This window comes from Saccopteryx leptura, chromosome 3 (genome assembly GCF_036850995.1).
Source record: "Saccopteryx leptura isolate mSacLep1 chromosome 3, mSacLep1_pri_phased_curated, whole genome shotgun sequence".
Taxonomy (NCBI): domain Eukaryota; kingdom Metazoa; phylum Chordata; class Mammalia; order Chiroptera; family Emballonuridae; genus Saccopteryx; species Saccopteryx leptura.
This window is the reverse complement of record NC_089505.1, coordinates 95256199-95276375: the sequence shown is the minus strand read 5'-3', so window position 1 is coordinate 95276375 and position 20177 is coordinate 95256199. Positions and strand designations below refer to the sequence as shown.

At 54.5% G+C, this 20177-nt stretch overlaps 1 protein-coding gene across 11 annotated transcripts in view; it reads right to left on the bottom strand.

The window, feature by feature from the left end:
- ARHGEF10L (Rho guanine nucleotide exchange factor 10 like) overlaps positions 1-20177 on the bottom strand; it is a 170888-nt gene that overhangs the window by 91072 nt on the left and 59639 nt on the right. For all 11 annotated transcript variants that reach the window (XM_066375213.1, XM_066375215.1, XM_066375211.1 and 8 more), the window contains exons 3-6: positions 18137-18325; positions 17367-17403; positions 2015-2106; positions 258-341 (exon numbers count right to left, since the gene is read on the bottom strand). In XM_066375213.1, coding sequence (XP_066231310.1) covers positions 258-341; positions 2015-2106; positions 17367-17403; positions 18137-18325 — 402 coding nt within the window. The remainder of the gene's footprint in view (positions 1-257; positions 342-2014; positions 2107-17366; positions 17404-18136; positions 18326-20177) is intronic.

Below are 20177 nucleotides of genomic sequence, written 5' to 3'. Positions count from 1 at the left end.
ACTCGCCCGGGGTCCCTCCGCCAGAGTGCGCCCCGCCCCTGGCCCTAAGCGCTCCCCGCCCCAGCCTGGCCCCACCCTCAGCCGTCTGCTGACTCTTCCTGGATGGCTGCCTCTCCCCGGATGACAGCAGCAATTTTTAAACGCAGAAAGGAGGGGCAATGGGCTGGGTGAAGGAAATGGACGGAGAAGACCCTCCCCGGTCCCCGCCCCTCGCACCGCATCTGGAGTGAAGCAAGGGAGCGCGGAAGAGGCCCTACCGGGTTGATGGGCATCCAGGTTCTCACACGGGACGTCGTCGTAAATCACATCTTCTTCCAGGGCGGGGAAAGTGAACCGGTCGACTGGGAGTGAACGAGGAGAAGGAAGAGCGAATGAGGCTGTGGTGGCCCAGGCGGAGGCGGCTGCCAGACTGACATCAGGACTGCCCTGGCTGGCAGCTCCCTCCCTGCATCACGCACCGGGCCCTGGGGAGCCCCTGCCCACTCAGCTGGCTCTCAGAGGGCCTGGTTCTGCTCCTCCTCCCCACCCCCCAGCCCCTCCAAGGCACCCTCCCAGTGACCAGAGCAGACCCCACGGGCCTCCCTGCCACCCACAGGTGGGCCCATCTGGCTGCCCGGCACCTGCAGAGGGCATGCAGCAGAGCCAGCACCTGGGACCGGCCGGGAGCACCTGCAGTCTCCCAGGCCCCCAGCACTCCCCCAGAAGGAGCCACCTCCCACCCAGAGGCATGAAGGGCAAAGGCCCTAGGGAGTAGTGGAAAGAGTGGGAGGGGGGTGGGTATGGAGAGTGGGAGTAAGAAGAGTAACTAACTGGTGAAAAATTCAGCCAAAGGCCACATCCCTTCCGGAACATTTCACTGGGAGGTCTATAAGCAGGGCAGGCATGCAACCTGCCCATGTCAGCAGCCCCGCAGATACAAAATTTAAGGAGGTATCCCCCCAAAAAGATTGTGTGCCCACTCTCTGCCCTCTTTAGGGGCATAGGGCCCCTGGAGAGCAAGAGTTTCCAAAGCCAGTCCCCATCCCAGATGGGAGCCTGTCCTAGCCCCAGAGCCCCCCAGGAAGACACAGAACTCTTAAGTCCCCACCATCCTAACTGTGATGTTTCCGGTTGTCCTGGGGCCGCAGAGTGCTGGTGGAGCCTCAGTCCCCTCCACCTCCCCCCACAGACTGCCTCCCACATGGCTTCAGACCTGCCCACCTCTGAACAGGTTCCTAGCACCAGACCCTCATCCCCCCCCCCCACAGCCTCCTTACTGGGCTCCAGCCACCCGCCCCCTGTGTCTCATGTCTCTGCAGCTACACCCAAACCCCACAGTGACTGAACTGAAATGCAGATGTGGCTTCATCACCGGCCTCTCCTGGCTCCCAGTTGCTCCCAGTTGCCTTGAAAATGTATGGCCCCTGAGGCCCAGGAGGAGCTGGGGAGATGGCAGCCTCAATCTGCCCCCCCCCCGCCCCATCGCCCCTTCAATGAGACCATCTGTCACATAGAGGCTTACTGCTCCCAGGTGCCAGGTGTCCCCTCCACCTCAGGCTCCTGCACAAGCTGCCCCTCTACGGGGACACTCTTTCCCTGACCCCTGGTCCCTGGCTCTCCGCGGTCAGGACGCGGTGAGTCGTCTCCCCGCCCAGGGCCGCTGCGGCACCTGCCCACTTCCTGAGCTGCCTGCCTGTGTGTCAGGCTCTGCTGGGGGGGGGGGGGCTCGTCCTGGTCATGGGGTGCACCCACCACCTGCTTCAGAAGTGGTTGGGGAACTTATGAACAGCTGAAATGGGTGTTCACTCCTGGACCATGGCTCTTGGGGCAAATGAGGGTGACTGTCAAGCATGGACAGTGGCCAGCCAGTGCACCTCAGAACTGCCACCCGGCCCATAGCAGCCCACCCAGTGAGGACAACCCCTCAGCTCACATGGGCCCACGTCAGCTGTCTCTGCTCAGAGTAGGGGACTCTGAGGTTAACATGGCACCAGCCTCCTGGGGCGAAGACCCGGGGTGGGGTGGGGGAACTTACTTCGACGGGAGCTCTTCCGCTTCCAGCTGGAACGCCGGACCCCGGACAAAGCTGTGTCCACGGCATCTCCGTTGCTCACCACAGCCGGTACCCTGCGGGCCGAGACACAGGACCAGTGAGCCGACAGGGAGTGGACAGAGCTTCTGATGGCAGGAGAGGAGAGAGCCTTGAAGCCTCTTGAAGCCTCCAGCAGCCCCTTGCTGGAACAGGAGGGCACGTGATGGGCAGGGCCAGGCTGAGGACAGGAGCCACTGGCCCCCAGGCCATCATCAGGAGGCTAAGGGGGCTTTGCACGAGCCCCTTCCTCATCCTTAAAAGGCACCATAGGCCACCCTGCTGCTTTAAGAGCATCAAGATCCGTGTGTCCCCGTGACAAGGACCAAGCGTTCTCCAGGCACGGGTACCATCTTCCCTCTGGCACAGGCTCAGTGGGAGCCTCCATCTCCCCGTTGTTCTCCCACATGGAGCTGGAGACGAGGCCAGGGGGACTTGACTCCTGGGAGAATCGAAACTTGCAAAGGTTCACAAATCCACGCAAGGGAGACAGAGCTTAACCCCCATATACCTGAAGACGGGCTAGACTCAGACACCCGCCTCCCAGGAGCAGACAGACAAAGGGAAACAGCGGGGAAACAGCAGACCCCACCTGAACCAAGTGACCATGTGACCATCTCCAATGATGTCACTCGGACTTCCTGTGCCCCTGATATGATGTGATATGAGGAGGGCACCTACCTCTGCAGCTTTCTTACCCAAGCCCTTAACCCCAGTCTAATCATGAGAAAAATGCCCAACAAACCCAGATTAGGGGACATTTTACAAAATACCTGCCCATTACTCCTCAGTGCTGTCAGGATCATAAAAACCAAGAGAAGACTGATACTGTCACAGACCAGAGCCAGCTAAATGACAATTAAATGCAACCTGGGGTCCCAGATGGGATGCTGGGACAAGAAAAGGACGTAAGTACAAAAATGGGCTGAATTCGAACAAGGTCTGGAGTTTAGTGAATGCTTTGTTAGTTCTGACACATGTTCCCTGGGCACATAAGACACTGACGGCGAAAAAACAGGGTGAGGGGGTATGCGGAACTCTGTGTGCTACCGTGACAACTTTTCTGTAAGTCTGGAACTGTTCCCAGTGAAAGTTTTCTGTTTGTTTTGTTTTTTAAAACCCAGGCTTATAAAACAAAGGCCACATCTGCCAATCCAGAGGATAGAGGCCTCCAGCTGTCCAAGACGGCAGCCACTGTTGCCAAGAATTGACTTGAACTTCCCAGTATCTGAGCCCTTAGCCCTTCGTGGAGGACAGGAGGGGGAGATGAAGACCAGGACAGACAGTGAGAAGGGAGGGAGGAGATCAGTCTCCCGTGAGGGGCGCGTTGCCTTCACCCTCCCAGCTCGGCAGGCAGCAGGCTGAGGAACCTGTTCAAGACTGCACTGCCCAGGAGGGGCAGAGCCAGACCGTGGAGGCCACTTGCCTGGACCCAAAGCTGGGCTTTTATACCTGCATCTCAGGTAACAGAGCCCGGACAGCTGTGATAAAAGAAACATTCTGCCTGACCAGGCGGTGGCGCAGTGGAGAGAGCATTGAAATGGGATGCGGAGGGCCCAGGTTCGAGACCCCGGGGTCACCAGCTTGAGCGCAGGCTCATCTGGTTTGAGCAAAAAGCTCACCAGCTTGGACTCAAGGTCGCTGGCTTGAGCAAGGGGTTACTCGGTCTGCTGTAGCCCCACAGTCAAGGCACATATGAGAAAGCAATCAATGAACAACCAAGGTGTTGCAACAAAAAACTGATGATTGATGCTTCTCATCTCTCTCCATTCCTGTCTGTCCCTATCTATCCCTCTCTCTGACTCTCTCTCTCTGTCTCTGTTTAATAAAAAAAAAAAAGAAACATTCTATCTCTGTGCTATCTATGTCTCACGTGGCGACTGAGCACTTGGAATGTGGCTAGTGGAACTAATGTGACTAAGGAACTTAGTTTTATTTTCAATAGTGACATGGTGGCTAGTGGCCACTCTGTGGCACCACAGGTCTAAGCCACCTATAGGAGAAGCTAGTCTCAGCTCAAATTTCACTGCCAGAAAGTCAGCAGTGTCACCCACCCTGGGGTGAGGGACACAGTCCTGGGGGAAGGCTTTCCCCCGACAGGAAGTAAATGCCGAGGGGAGACAGAGCTGGTTCGCACCAGTGGGGGGGTGCTGGGATGAAGGGAGCGGCCAGAGCCCACGTCTCTACCAGCTGCTTCTGTGAGCCATGACCTGCTCCAATAAGAGGCATCTTGAAGGTGCCAGATCCATCCGCTCTGATACGCTCAGACAGAACCAAAGCGTTCCAGCCGGAGTCGACGCGAGGGCTTGGCAGAGTCTGGGTGGAAGGTTGCTCTGACCCACTCACCGTGACAGTTGGTGGCCATTAGGACAGACCTATGAGGAGCAGCTTGCTCTGCTTTGCCTAGATTTGCACCTTACATTTCAGAAGAGGGCATGTGAGGTAGGCACCTTTCAACCAGACCTCTGGGAAGTAGGGGACTTGCATTTAAATACTCACTTGACATCACAGGTACGTGGTGACATGAGGTCACCGAACCTCACTAAACTATTTGGCCATCGTCTTTTGGTTTTATTTTGTTTTTCACAAGAAAGGAAAGAAATAGTGCTCAGCATAGAGTCTGAAATACAAGTTCCAGTCTTTGTCCGAAAGAAATCGTAATGGTTCTAGGTATTTTTGTGGTAGACATTTGCCCACAAACATTTTCGACCACATAACTAATTAGCTGTAAGGTCATGCTGCCGTTAAAAAAAAAAAAAAAAAGATAAAAATAAGTTTGTTTGTTTTGTTGCTGTTTTTGTGTTGTCTGTTTGGTTACATCTCTCCATGGATAAGTCCACCGCCTTTGGCCAAGTTAAAATGTATTTAAGCTGTTTGTCTGGCTTTATGTCTGCCTTGACAAACTAGGGGAGAACATAGTTAAAAAGGTCTGGTCTTAAAATAGTTTAGCATTTCTCCCAGATGAGGACGACTGGCCCAGGAGTTGGTTGCTTATTTTGAAACACACTACATCGGGAGGAGGGAGAAAGGAACGCCGAGGGTCACCCTCTTTGAGGGCACAGGACGAACCCGCGTTTCCCCCAGGACGAAGCGCTTAGGCACAATCCGCAAAGTAAAATCAGTTACTTGCACAGGATCGCTATAAATCTACACATGCTTTAAATATAGTCAAATATTTCGTAGGGGACAGTCACCCTTTTAATTCTGTTGCTCATTTTTTAATGTCCCTCTTTTATTTGCCATGATTTTATCTTTTAGCTCTTTTATGGCAAAAAAAAAAAAAAAAAAGTTAGCTCTTTTATGGCAAAATTACCTTATAGTCCATTGGTTTTGTGGCAAAAATGTCACTGGCAAAGATACTATGACCAAAATACTGGACACACATCGTGACACCTTCTAGGCTGCAGGGCAGCTCAGCCAGAGAGCCCCTGAGCAGACCCTGGGCAAACTCCAAAGGAGGCATCAGGGAATGGGGGGATGAGGTCAGGCGGCTCTAGAAGGGATGTGGAAATATTTATGACGTACTAAAAGCCAGATGGGGCTACAGATATGAGCACATTACCAAAACACAAACTTAATTTTTTATTTTAATTAATTTAATTTGAAATAGCCACATGTGGCTTTTGGCCACCATACAAGGCAAGGCAGATCGAAGTCACCTAGCACTTATTGGAGAAGCTAGTCCGGGCTCATTTATTAGAAGCTAGCCCAGGTGCTGGTCCTGGCTTCCTGGGCTGCGAGGGGGAGGGTCACCCGGCATTGAGAAGTCACCTTCATGTCCACCCCCACTGCCTCCATGGCTGAGGCAAGTAGAGACTGGCAGCCCCATGGGCGGACAGGTCTTCCTGGGCTTGCCAGAGACCCTGACCCATCCCTGCCCTATACTTTGCTGATATCGACTCTGTGCCTAGGGTATGTTAAATGCTTGAGGACAAGTGCATGTCTTTTTTAGAGAAAGAGGGAGAGAGGGATAGACAGGGACAGACAGAAAGGAACAGAGAGAGATGAGAAGCATCAATCATTACTTTTTCATTGTGCGTTGCAACACCTTAGTTCTTCATTGATTGCTTTCTCATACGTGCCTTGACCGTGGGCCTTCAGCAGACCGAGTAACCCCTTGCTGGAGCCAGCGACCTTGAGTTCAAGCTGGTGGGCTTTTTGCTCAAACCAGATGAGCCCACGCTCAAGCTGGCGACCTCGGGGTCTCGAACCTGGGTCCTCTGCATCCCAGTCCGACACTCTATCCACTGCGCCACCACCTGGTCAGGCAACAAGTGCATGTCTTATGACAACCATTTCCCAGATGAAGAAACTGAGGGTCAGAACAGGCAAGTAACTAGCCCCAAGTCACCTGGCCAGCAAGCAACGGAGCTAAAGTTTGCCTGCAAAGCCTTGCTCTGATACAAGCTTGCTGCCCCCAGACTTGGGTTCCCCAGGCAGATGCGGAGGAAAGGGCCTCCCATGTGAGGGAAGAAGAGGGCGAGGCAAGAAATGAGGCTGAGCTGCCTCCTCCCTCCTTGCCCCTTTCTGCCAGGGCCGCTGACCCACCCTGCACCCACCCAGGGGACAGCCTCTCCCCGCTGCTGCCTGGCTGGGAAGTCTAATTCTCCCTGTGAGCAAACACGCCTTCTGGGGCCTCCTCAGGTAATAAAAGAGTCATAAAAAGCAATAAGAGGCCAATTAACTCACACTTATCTGAGCTTCCTATACTTCTAACACCTCTCAGCTTGCATGGGAGAAAAAGGCCAGCGACTAAGGTGACAGCAATCTTACAAGGTGAGGCCACCGCCACCGGATACAAAGGAAAGGAGCCAGTCCGGGGAGAGGAACTGAGCATGAGAAGCTCGACAAAGAAGAAGAGGCAGGAAGGAGACAGACAAAAGGAGCTCTCCCAGGCGCCCAGCGACAGTGTTCAGGGATCGGACTTCGGTCAAATACACCAGGAGGCCCCACGGAGCTCCGTGCACTTTCTGTGACCACCGCCTCTCTCTCCGGGAACAAGCCAGGGGCAAGAGGGGAGTGAGTGCCCTGGGACAGCAAGGACCACTCTGTCCTGGTCACCCCGTTCCATCAGCCCTGGCCCACAGTGGATGCTCAGTGATGACCGATGTCCTCCCTGGCCTATTGTAATGACAATAAGCCCCACTGTAGAGAATGGCGGGGCCCCTGCACTGGCTGCTGCAGGTACAGCCTCCAGGTTCTCAGCGAATCTCAATGACAACAGATTCCACAGGATCCCTCCCCAGATCCTACAGAGTACGCGTGGTCAAGGAGAAGACCCCCAAACCCAGAGCGCTCTAAGGATTCCTAGCTAGGCCTCCCCGCCACACACAGGGCATTCCCAGGGGGCCTTTTCCAGGACAACGTATGACTAATAAGGGGGAAAGAATTCCACCTCTGGTGAACAGAAAGGACCAGAATAACCCTTGCCTTAATAAGGCCTTGAGTAAAATCCAATCTGCAGCCCACTCGGGCTGTGACAGCAGGCCTTGCCCAGGACAGCGCTACTCAGAGCATCACTGCCCCCCAAAGAAAATTCCCCACCATTTTTACCATCCCTAAATCCAAGAGACACAAAAGAAAAACAAACACGTTAAGCCCAGATTGTGCCTGCTGCCAGATTTCTTTTCAGCTCTGGCCACTTTCTCGTTCCTAGAACATGTTAAAGCCAGACAGACCTTAAAGATCACCCGCTGGGATGATTCCAAACAGCTGCCCATCGCGGATATCCAGAGCCCCTGCCCCAGCGATTCTGACCCGCTGGTCCAGAGGGGCCCTGGCATTGGTGTCTTTAAAGCTCCCGCTGGGTCGTGTGCAGAGAACCAGGACTCATGGGCTCGGAGTGTGAGAACACACTGCAGCAAACAGCCCCAGACAGAACCACAACTCTGCCACTTGGCTCTGCGCACAGGGACAGTCACTGAAGGTCCATGTCCAGAAGCCGCTGTAGAACAGAGTGAATAGTCAATTCCACTCCCTACTGTGAGGATGAAATGAGATAGCGCAGGCAAAGCCCTTAGCACCTCTCTGTGCCTCAGTTTCCACATCTGAGAAATGGGGCAACAATACCTCTCTCTCAGGGTTCTGCTAAGGAGTAAATAAAGAAGGTGTATAAAATACTTAGCACAGGGTCTAGGACATGACGAATCCTCCTGGTGTGCTATGTCTGTCCTCATCCTGCCGCCCACCCTCCTCTAGTTACTGGGTCCCTGTATGCCTTCAACCTCCTCACGCTGCAGCCTGGCCATCCCTCAGGGTTCCAGGACCCGGTCTGCTTGTCCTGTGCCACCCCACACACAGTCACACACCCGCTTACTGAATAAGTAGGAGCAGTGAGGAGCACCAGGAACAAACCTGGAAGAGGCCCCTCACACAGTCTCCGTAACACAGTCCCCGAGAGAGAGCGAGCACCAAGGTCTCCGGGGGAACCGTCTCAACACAGAAGCCTGGCCACAACGCAGCACGGCCGACCCAGCCCGCACCCCTGGCCTTCTGCTCTGACATGCGCACATCTTCCTCCCCAACATTTCGAGGGCCCTGCGCTTGGCGGTCATGGCACCCCCAGCCATCACTGACCAAGAACCACGTGGGGTTTTGAAGAAGAACAGAGGCTCCCATGGGAAAATGCTCACACTATGTAATTAGGTCAAAGTGAGCCATGAAACAGTATGTGTAATAAAAACCACAGTTCTATAAATATATGTGTGTGTACTTACATATGTGCACAGCAAAGCAGCTGGGCAGAAACACACAGTGGTAGAGTCAGTGTGCTCTTAGTCTATCATTTTCTGTACTTCCCAACTTTTCTACAATAAGCATGTATAACTATTACTAGGAAAGAAAAAGAGAGAGACAGAAAGAAAACACATCTAACATAATGGTAAGCAATGCATTGGCCAGCATGGGTCCCGTGTGCCCTGGAGTTTACCCCAGAGACATGCACCCTTTGGGGACAATGGATAAAGAGCATCTATCCTGACATCTCACTTAATCCTCCCGTCAGGTGGGTCTGTTGTTCCACTTTCCAAAGAGCAAATGCCACAGAGCTGCTACCAAGGGCGGGTGGGGTCTAAACCAGGTCTGTGTGGGAGGTGGCAGGGCAGAGGGTTAAATACTGGTTTGGAAGCTGACTGGGTTCTGTCTCATCTCAGCTCTGTGACCTTAAGCTGGTGACAGGTCCTCTCAGCACCTGTTCTCGAATATGTAAAATGGGGATTAAGATAGGGCACGCCTATGAGAGCCTGTGAGAGGATTAATGAGATAAGGCAGATAAAGCCCTTAGAACTGGGTACAGCTAAGTGCTGATTACATGCAGGCCATTATTATCTGGCTCTAGAGCAAATACACACACCCGGGCGCATGAAAACAACCCTGCACAGAATGTCAGTCGTCCCCCTACCCCGCAAGGGCAAGGACTGTTTGCCTGGGTCGCTGCAGTGCCTGCGACATCACAGGTGCTCAGTAAAGATGTGAACAACAGGAGGATAGGGGATGGAAGTCGGGCTGGGAGGACACCAGCCCACCAGCAGAACACTGGCCGAGGGCAGCCCCAGCCCCGCCCTGGGGGGCAGGGCGATCTGCAGATGCAGAGCCGACAGACACCCTGACCTCGGGCTTTGAGCCCAAATGGTAGCACCTGCCAACCCAGCCCCCTGAACCAGCGACTGCACCCCTCGGGGTCTGCACAGTGGGCCCCATAAAAAGCCCCTCTTTCCACCAGCTTAGTGACTTAATCCCTGTTACCATCAGTTTAGTGACTTAAATAACAGAGATGTGTTATCTTACAGTTGTGAAGGTGGGATGTCCAAGATGGGTTTCACTGCACTAAAAGTCAGGTATTGGCAGGTCTGGGCTCCTTCTGGGGGCTCGAGGGGAGAATCTATTCCCTTGTCTTTTGCCAGCCCCTGGAAGCAGCCTGCAATCCTTGGCTTGTGGCCCCCTCCTCCATCTTCAAAGCCAACAGCAAGGCATCTTTCCGTCTCTCTGTGACTCTACCCTCTTATAGGCCTCCCTATTATAAGGACCCTTGCAATTCCATTGGGTGGACCAGAATAACCCAGAAAAACCTCCCCATCTCAAGACCCTTAATGTTATCACATCTGGAAAGTCCCTTTGCCATATAAGGTAATATTTCACAGGCTCTGGATATTAGAACACAGACATCTTTGGGGAAGGGGAGCAGTACTCTGCCCACCATAGCTGTGAGAATCAAAACGACATGTGTGTGGGAAGGTTACATAAACTGCAAAGTACGTGCATGTGCAAACTAACACTATTGCAGCCTCCTTGTGCCAGGCGCCGGGGATAAAAGCTGAAGAAGGCAGGGTCCTATTGCTACAGGGATCTAGGGATGGAGCTCACAAGATTCCTGAAAGGGTCCTCAATGTCACCAATGATCAGAGCGTACCTTGTTCAGGGGAGAGAGAGTGCAGCTCTTATACTGGGTTCTCAAAGGGTCAGTGATCGAAAGGCCATAGCTCTGAGGTGGAAATCCATTTAACCAGAGTGGGAAATAGGAAAGAACAAGAATACAGCTGTTCCAATTCTGGGACTGGCAAGGGACCAGAGAGGGTCTTCAATGGCAAAGGGGGCCCCATAACCCTCCCATGAGGGACTCCACCGGGGGAGCTGGTCCCTGCCAGGCCTCAGGTCCCACGTGGACCTTGAAGAACAGGACACAAAGGCTGCAAATACTTGGGATTTTAGAAAACAGCAAGTTTAAGGCCAAGCCCTGGGCTCCAAACAACTCCAGGTTGGGTCCGCAGGAATCTGGAAAACCTTGGGTGATAGCTCCACGCCTGGCCTCCCCAGCGAGACTGTCCTCTAGGCGCAGCGGGCTACCCCCGCCTTGTCCGGCTGCTCTCCATCCACCCCGCCCACAGGCCTCAGAAGCCACAAGACCACAGCCGGGCTGTAGGCAGGCCATCCAGCCTCTTCTCCCATTCTGTCCAAAGGCTGCTTCCCCGAGCCCAGCCTCCTCCTGGCCTGACCCTATCAGCACCTGATACGTCCAGGGAGGATGGACTCTGTGGCCCTTCCAGGAATCCAGCTGACCAGTTGCTGCCCTCAGGGTCCAGATCCAGGTGAGAGATGCTGGCCAGTGGGCGGCACAGTCCATCTTGTCTGGATAAACCCAGGAAGGGGCAGGACTGGAACTTCCAGGGAGCCACCGCGAGTCCCTGCAGCCGGGCCAGGAGCCAAAGGCCTGACCCAACAGGAAACGCTGAGACTGCAGGGGCCCCTCTGGGATGGCAGCGAACTGGGCAGGAAAAGCAAACCACTCCCCAGGGGGCCGGAGTCCATGGCCAGTGCACTGAGTGAGGGGTGGGAGGTGGGGCCTGCGTCTGGGAAAACACAGGAAGCCAGTGGCTGCTGGGGCCCAGGGCAGCTCTTTTAGCCATGGCTTCCCCAGCGAGAGCTCGGGCTGGTCGTGCACAGGCTGCAGAGTCCGCCAGGAAAGGCCAACCCTGCCCACTCCAGGGGACGGCTGTGGGGTCAGAGAGGCCGAGCTCCAGCCCTGCCATTCACTCGCCCTATGAGATCTCAGGCAAACTACATCAACTCTCTAAGCCTCAGCTCCGAATCTGCAAAATGGAAGTTCAGCAGTCCCTGTCTCCAGGGCTGCAGTGCCCAGGAGATGAGACAATGTGCAGGAAGCACAGACAGCCGACACCACCATCAGCATCAGTGGGGTCAGGGCACTCTGACCACTCAGGTCACTCAACCACTCCGAGCCTTCCTTCCTGCTGGCCTCTGTCCTGGCCCCTGCCAGTGGCTGGAGTCAGGGAGCCCAGGTGCAGAGATTCCATTTCCACGCTGTTTGTGTTCTATGCAGTTTCACAGAGGCACCAAAAGTCTCCTTTCAGACCCCACGCACCCATCCTTCTACCCATCGGCACCCACTGTTCATTCAACAGGGATGTCGTCAGCACGCTCCCTGCGCCCAGCACCATGTGGAGCTGTGAGGATGAGGATACAACAGCAAGCGGTCCCCACAGGGCTGGCCCGCAGGAGGGGGACACTTCCTCACCCCCACTGCCATCACAAGACCTCAGTGCGGGCCAGAGGGGCAGGGGCTGCTTTTACTGTGCTCCCATGTCAAGAGAGGGCCCCCTCGGAATCACATGCAGGCAGTGCTGAGGCCGCCCTGCTTGGCTCCCCAGTCGGGGTCCTCGAAACACCCCAACTGCTCAGAAACCACTCTCCCAAAAGCTATGGAGCACTCCTCACAGGCACAGTTCTTCCTCCAATAAACACACACACAATCGGATCATTCATACGGAGCCAGCGCACCCCCCACCGTGAGCCACAGTCTGAGGCTCTGGGCGGGGACCTGAGGCTCCAATGCAGCCCCAGAGGGTGGCACAGTGGTCAGACCCCAGGCCTCCAGGCGGAGAGGCCCCAGTTCCAGTCTCCACTCTGAATGAACACACACTATCTAAGTGTAACCCTGGCCACCCAACTTCCCTGAGCCTCGGTTTCCCCACCTGTGCCATGGGGAATGACAGTGTCCACTTCCTAGAGACAACAGGTTAGCTCAGTGCCTGGTACATAGTAAACAGGATCATTATTACAACTATTATCATTTGCTGCTATTTTATTACTATCATCATCATCATCACCTGACATCATCTTCATCATCATCATCATCATCTGACAACATATGTGTCCTGTCAAGGAAAGACAGAGTGCTACCAGTTAGCTGAGCACTTTGAAGGCTGCTTTTACCCAGTAGCAGGGCTGACGGGATCCCAGTCGTCCTCACCCTGTGGGACTGTTGAGCAGGGCAGCCCAACTCCAACACTTACCCCACGGGCCTCAGCATAACACACACCAGCAATGCCAGCAGCTGAGCAGCTGAGCTGTTTACCCCATAGCAGCCTAGCTTCCTCCTCTGGGCAACCCAGCCAAGCAGGCAAAGGGACCAGGAAGTCCATGGGCCTCAGTGAGAGACAGACCCAACACCCCTGACCTGGACTGCTAGTCAGCCTCAATTGTCCTTATAACCGCTGGGGCAGCTACTCAGTGAGCGCTGGATCAAACCCAGGTCTGTCTGACTCCCAGGGGACAGAGCCCACCAGCTCCCTCTAAAACCAGATCTAAACCAGGACCCAGAATAACAACAGCAAATACGTTTGGAGCAGCCAGTACATGACAGCCAGACAAAGCACTGGATACATGTTAACTGACGTACACCTCATAGAGCCCCGCAAGCAACTAGATTTATCATCCTCATTTTACTAATTAAGAAAGTAAGGCTCGGTGCCTAACCAGTGGTGGTGCAGTGGATAGAGCATTGACCTGGGATGCTGAAGTCCCAGGTTCAAAACCCCCACCGGCTTGAGCACAGGCTCAGCGGCTTGAGCATGGGATTGCTGGCTTGAGTGTAGGATTACTGACAAGATCCCATGGTCACTTGGTTGAGGCCAAAGTCTCTGGCTTGGAGCCCAAGGTCATGGCTTGAGCACGGGGTCACTGGCTTGGCTGTAGCACCCCGGTCAAGGCACATATGAGAAGAAATCAATGAACAACTAAAGTGCCACAACTACGAGTTGATGCTTCTCATCTTTCTCCCTGTCTGTCTGTCTGTCTCACACAAATGAAGGAAGGAAGGAAGGAAGGAAGGAAGGAAGGAAGGAAGGAAGGAAGGAAGGAAGGAAGGAAGGGAGGGAGGAAGGAAGGGAGGGAGGGAGGGAAGGAGGGGAGAAGAAGAGAGAGAGAGAGAGAGAAAGAGAGAAAGAGAGAAAAAGAAAGAAAGAAAGAAAGAAAGAAAGAAAGAAAGAAAGAAAGAAAGAAAGAAAGAAAGAAGAAAGAAAGAAAGAAAGAAAGAAAGAAAGAAAGAAAGAAAGAAAGAAAGAAAGAAAGAAAGAAAGAGAAAGAAAGGCAATGAATAGAGCATCATCCCAGAGCACCAAGGTCCCTGGGGTCACCAGCTCGATCTCTGGTCAAGGCACATAGGATGAGAACCAACCAATGGGTACACAACAAAGCAGAACAAGGAGTTGATGCTTCTTTCTCTCTCTGTCTCTCTCTCTCTCATTCTCTCTCTCTCTGCCCCAACCCCTCAAAAATCAATAGAAAAATTAAAAAATTAGAAATATAAAAAAGAAAATGAGGCTCAGGACAGGAAGTCACTTGCCCAGTAACGTACAGGTAGTGAGCATCAGAGCAAGACTTGAAGCCAGCTCTGTGGCTCAAAGGCTGAGCTCCCAGGCTCTCGAAGACCGGGCCCCCAGCCCTCACTTTACCCACCAGGCTCCTGTCACCAGCGGGGAAGTGGGGCTTAGGACTGACCCTGCCCCCTGTCCTCCAAGAACCCTGATCAGAGTGAGGCCCCTTGAGGCTGCAGGTCTGCCAGGACCTAGGCGGTTACCCTAACTGTCCATCAGGGGCTTCTCTGGAGGCCAGGTGGGCAGCCAGGCAAAGCCCAAGACCATATCCAAACTCGAGCAGAGACCCTGGAGGAAATGCAGTAACAAGAGCTGAAATGTCCTCCACTTCAGGATTTGTTTTTCCAAAGCAGTGTTTGCTCAGTGACTACCTTTAGGGAAGTTTAGAAAGAAAATTAAGATTTTTTTGTTTTCCTTTCTCTTGGGTAACAAGGAGGAGGAACTTGATCTGCATGGATTCACCCCCCAGAGGACTCCAGAGTGGAAAATCACTGCCCAGGGAAGGAGTTGGACCCCAAGGAAACAGAGACCTGGAAGGAAAGGAGAGAAAGCGGGGAGGTGGGTGGAGGCAAAGGCAGATTTAATGGTGTGCCCTGAGCCCCGACTTCTGAAGGGCCCCCCAAAACTCCAACTTTACACTTTTTTCTAATGATAACAAGTTTGGTTTCATATGTGCAATTTTAACATTAATAGTACATAATATCTTTTATTTATTTAAAAATATGGCTATCATGTATTTTTATTTTCCCTGTCTCTCTTCTTTTTAAGGAGCCCAATATTTTCTTCTGTGCCCGGGGCCTCAACCGACCTTAATCCACCTTCTGGGTGGAGGGCACTGGACAGAGTCAGGAGGCCGCCCGCATCTCAGGGTGTGACCTGGGGCAAGTCCCGCCCCTCAGTCTCCCCATCTGTAAAATTAAGGGGCTGGAATGGAGGCTGCTTAGGACTCCTGTTGTGACCAATGCTCTGCAGGGCTTGTGTCCCACAAATGTCAGTCCCATGAAGGGGACCCAAGTATGATCTTTATTGCTGCCTGCTGTTGACGAGACTCCAGCCTGGCAATCCAGGTCAGCCCAGGAGTCCAAGGCCCTGGGCACCCCGTCTCTGCCCCTCCAGCCTCACCACACTGGAAACATCCCCACGGGACAGGACGCGGGAGCAGCAGCGGACTCGATGCGTGCATCTCGTGCTTTCCACAATCGGCCTCACTATTCCTCAGGATGCTTCGAGGCAGATACTATTATTTTCACCTTATCCATGGGGAAACTGGGGCTCAGAGAGGCTCACAGGCAGCGCAAAGCCGCCCAGCCATCGAGCGGCTGAGTGGGGATTTGAACCTCCAGGGCTCTGACCCTGGTGCCTCCTGGAGATGGTGTTTAAGGGGGCTGGGGCTGCTCCAGGGCAGGTTGTAGGACGAGGGGCGGAGCTGCGGGGGGGGGGGGCAGGCAGAGGACGAAAGGCAGCCGGGGCCTGTCTTTCAGAAACGCCTGACCCACCCTGAGCTGTCCTGACCAGTGGGCTGAGGAAACAACGCACTAGGCAGCAGCTCTGGGGACCACTGGGTCACGGCCTCAGTGTGGCACCCACACCAGCCAGACACACAATCTGCTGCAGAGTCCTCATGTCTCTGGGACACGCAGAGAGAAGGCGGGCGGGGATGGGCCAGGCTGCTATATCCTGACCCTGAGGTTGGGAATGGGGATCTCTGGGTGGGGGGCCTGAAAGAACTAAGACTGCCGGAGGGGGGGGGGGTACTTGCTGGTTGCCCACACCCCCACCTCTGTGAATTTACAATCACTTACTCAGCCAAGTTGCAGTTCCCTGGGCACCGTTCTCTGTCTCACTGTGAAGTGCCTGCCTCCCCCACCAGACTGTGAGTTTCCAGGCAGCAACATTCCCAGCCCACCTGGGACATCACAGCCATCTCGGAACTCCCTCGGTCCGGGTACTGAACTGCAGATTCATTTCGGATCCCTAATCAGGGAGGACAAGCTGTCTCCCACTTGGGGCCTTAATTACACAGGGTCCGCCCACTCCAAGCTACAAGTGAGCACATACAAGGACTTGTGCAGACAGACATCCGAATCCAGGACTGCCTTCTGCTCCAGGGGCTGGGGCACAGGATTCATGGGGGGGGGGGGGGCGGGCAACTGCATCTCTAAGACCTCCCACTGGGCAACACCTGCCTGAGAATCAGTCCTCCCCCCACTCACACCTGGAAGACAAAGGGAGTCTCAAGCACCCCTCCCCCCACCAGGGTGGCTGCCCTGGCCATAACCCTGGCCGAGACCCACCACTGACACGTCCCTTAGGAGGGCTCCCTAAGCACCCATGTCCCCCAGAGCTAAGCAGTGAGCAGCAGTGAGCAAAACTCCAAGAGGCCTCAGCTTTCACAGTCCCCAAGTGCTAACTGCACCAAGCAACCCGGAGCTGACTTTCTGAAGACCCCAGAGGGGCAATAAAAGGAACCACACTGATCCTTTTTACAGATGCGAAAACCAAAATCCAGAGGACTGTCACTTATACAAAGACACACAGCCAGTGCTGGGGCCGGAGTCAGACGCAGGGAGTCACTCCAAAATCCGGGCTTTTAACCCTGGGGCTGCCCTGCCCCAGACAGGCTCCCAAGTAGAAAAGGGCAGAGATCCTGACAACAGTCACAAGAATGGGAACAGTACTGGCAAAACACATGGCGATGGAAGGTCCTGGGCCAGGCACTGCGCTGAACACCAGAGGGCCGGTCAATCCTCAGCCACAACCCAATGGGGTGCGGACCTCGCTGTTTCCATTTTGCACAGGAACAGACTTATATTTGGAGAATTCACATGACATCTTCAAGCCACACAGGTAGCCAGGGGCAGAGCCAGGGTTTGCAGCCAGGTCTGCCCTCTGCTATTTCCCAGGTTTGTGGGCCAAATAAAGAAAAATAAATGAGTTGTAAGGACTGACCTCTCCCCTCAGGCCCAGGGATCTTGAAATGGGTTCCTCCTTGGCCAAAGACCTGTCCAGAACTATCTTGGCTGCTGCTCCACCCGTTCCCACACATCCTGCCCAGTCTTCCCTCATTTTCCAGACACACACACACACACACACACACACACACACACACAGGAAGGAGGCTCACTTACTGTGTCTGGGGTGGTAGTGCGGCCGCGGGGTCTGGGTCTGCGGAGGAGAGCAGGAGAGCCCGTCAGGCCGGAGGCCAGCCTGCTGGACTCCCCGGGGTGCAGGAGACAGGGACTGGCCAGCCTGGGTGCCCGCAGTGTCTGCCTCCCTTCCCCCGGCCTCCGCTCTGTCATCAAGTTCCCCTACCTGTCCTGCCTGCCCTGCCCCCGCCTCCACCCCCATGCCCCATGTCCTGACTCCAACCAGAACCAGAGGCCCTGCCTGCTCTGGGCCTGCCCCCACCCCCAGCTCCTCAAGGAGTCCCTTGTCCCCAAGCCTGCAGGAAGTTCCTGCTAGTCCAGTCCCCAATCTCTCCCAGATTACAGAATCAAGAGCCCAGCAGCTGCCATTTAACACGAGCCTTATCAGGGCCTTCCCGCCCCGAGAGCCCCCGGCTCTCCCACCCCGGCGGCAGGGGGGAACCTCCTGGGAGGCTGCTCCCCTGGCTGGTGTGGTTCCCTGGGAGAAGCTGCGGGGAGGGGGCGCCTTCAGAGATGGGAGCTGGGTCGACCACGTCCATTTACTCCTTGCCAAAGCGCACCAGATGCTGCAGGAATGCTAGGAATCCCAGTTCCCAGAGGAGGCAGGGGAATGCAGCTTCTTCCCAATGGCTTCTCCCTTCCCGCGCTCTGGGGATAGCAGAGGGACCAGCGGCATCACTGGGAGCCTGGAGCATCCACCCCCACCCAGAGGCCTGGAAATGGGACGACCCAGGGCTCCCAGAGCACCTTACCAGTGACAGGGGCAGAGTCCAAATCGATCAGTGGGGCGTCTGCGTCCTTCTCTGGAGCGACGCCTGGGACACCCAGGCAGGCACTGGTGTCTTCATCATCGTCACTGTAGTCAAATTCAAAGGCCACTCCAGGGTCTTCCTCCGCCTCTGGGGAGGGGCCTGGGCCTCCTCCAGGAACCAGCTGATCTCCTGAGAGGGAGAAGGAGGAGTTGTTAGTGGGGTTGTGGGGTCCCAGGGTTTGGCCAAGGGAGAGATGGCTGGAAATGGGTGAGCAGTTCCACAGGCCTGAGTAAGGGAACAAGGGCAGTTCCCAGAGCCTAGATTAAACCCCTGTGCAGGCCAGATGGCCCTCCTGTGCCCCTGAGGTGTCCTGTGGTTGGGTTAGACCTCTAAGCCAGGGGTCCCCAAACTACGGGCCCACGGGCTGCATGTGGCCCCCTGAGGCCATTTATCTGGCCCCCGCCGCACTTCCGGAAGGGGCACCTCTTTCATTGGTGGTCAGTGAGAGGAGCACATTGACCATCTCATTAGCCAAAAGCAGGCCCATAGTTCCCATTGAAATACTGGTCAGTTTGTTGATTTAAATTTACTTGTTCTTTATTTTAAATATTGTATTTGTTCCCGTTTTGTTTTTTTACTTTAAAATAAGATATGTGCAGTGTGCATAGGGATTTGTTCATAATTTTTTTGATAGTCCGGCCCTCCAACGGTCTGAGGGACAGTGAACTGGATCCCTGTGTAAAAAGTTTGGGGACCCCTGCTAAGCAGTTGGGCAGCGGACGGAGAGGAAGAGGGAGGAAGCCGCCATGATGCATGTGTGCACATCTGTACTCGAACGCATGTCTTTCAAAATCTTGTTCTCTACTTTCCTATTTTGTAAGCAAGGGGGCTTTTTAAATACATCTGCACATGTGTAAGCACACATATGTGTATTTGCATATGTGTACACAGGGCTGTGCATTTTGCATGTATGCGAAGGAGCACGTGCAGGCTTGTACTGCACGCGGCGCTTGATATGGCATGCATGGTGGCATAGAACACAGCTGCCTGAAGGTACCAGCTCTCGGGTGCCAGGGTGCAGACTGGCTGGGGTAGGGCTTGGGGGCCATACTCCCAGCATGCAGGTCTACCCTGCTCCTCACTCTACCCCCTTCATGGCCATGTCCTCCTGTTGTCCCTCAAACCTCAACTCAAGCAGAGACACCCCCCACCACCACTGCTCTAACTAAAGGAGGTCCTCTTCATCCGTTCCTGTAAAACATGTAAGGATATGTTTTGTGCCCATGTGTACTCCCCTACTGATCTGGGGTCCCTATAAGAGGACATGTCCTGGCCTGGCCCCGGTCAGAACCCAGCAACTTTCGTAAACAAGTGAGGGAACAGATTCTCTATCCTGAAGCACAGAAAGCCCTTGCCTTTCCACGCACTGTGCCCAGCCGCGGTCCCGTCTTCTTCCCCAGCATCTGAGACACGACCCAACCTCGAGCGTTCACTAAGCCCGGCCCCCTACCTCATGCAAACCTGCTCCCAGACCAAAGGGCAGTGTGGTCTGCTTTTAAAAGTCCACAAGACTGACCACCCGTCCTCGGGCTGCCCTGAGCGGTCCTGCTGCAGCTCGGGCCACATGATCGAGAGCGAGCTTTGGGCTCAGCGTGTCCTGTCAGGGCCCCCTTCCAGCTGTGTGGTCCTGAACAAGTCACTTTACCTTGGTTTCCTCCTCTGTAAACTGGCAAATAAAAACAGCCCCTACCCCTTGAGGCCAATGTGCACATGAACTGAGATGTAGGTTGGGGCTTCCCGGCCTCACCACTGTTGACACGGGGGCTGCATGGTCTTCGTCGTGGGGGACACTACAGGTTGTATAGTAGCATTCCTGACCTCTGCCCACTAGAAGCCAATAGTACCCTCTAACTCTGACAACCAAAAATGTCTCCAGATATTGCCAGGTGTCCCCCGGATGCAAAATTGCCCCTACTTGACAAGTGCCTGGTAGAGATGGAGGCTTGGCCTAATGCCTGGTATTTATGTTACATAATATCCC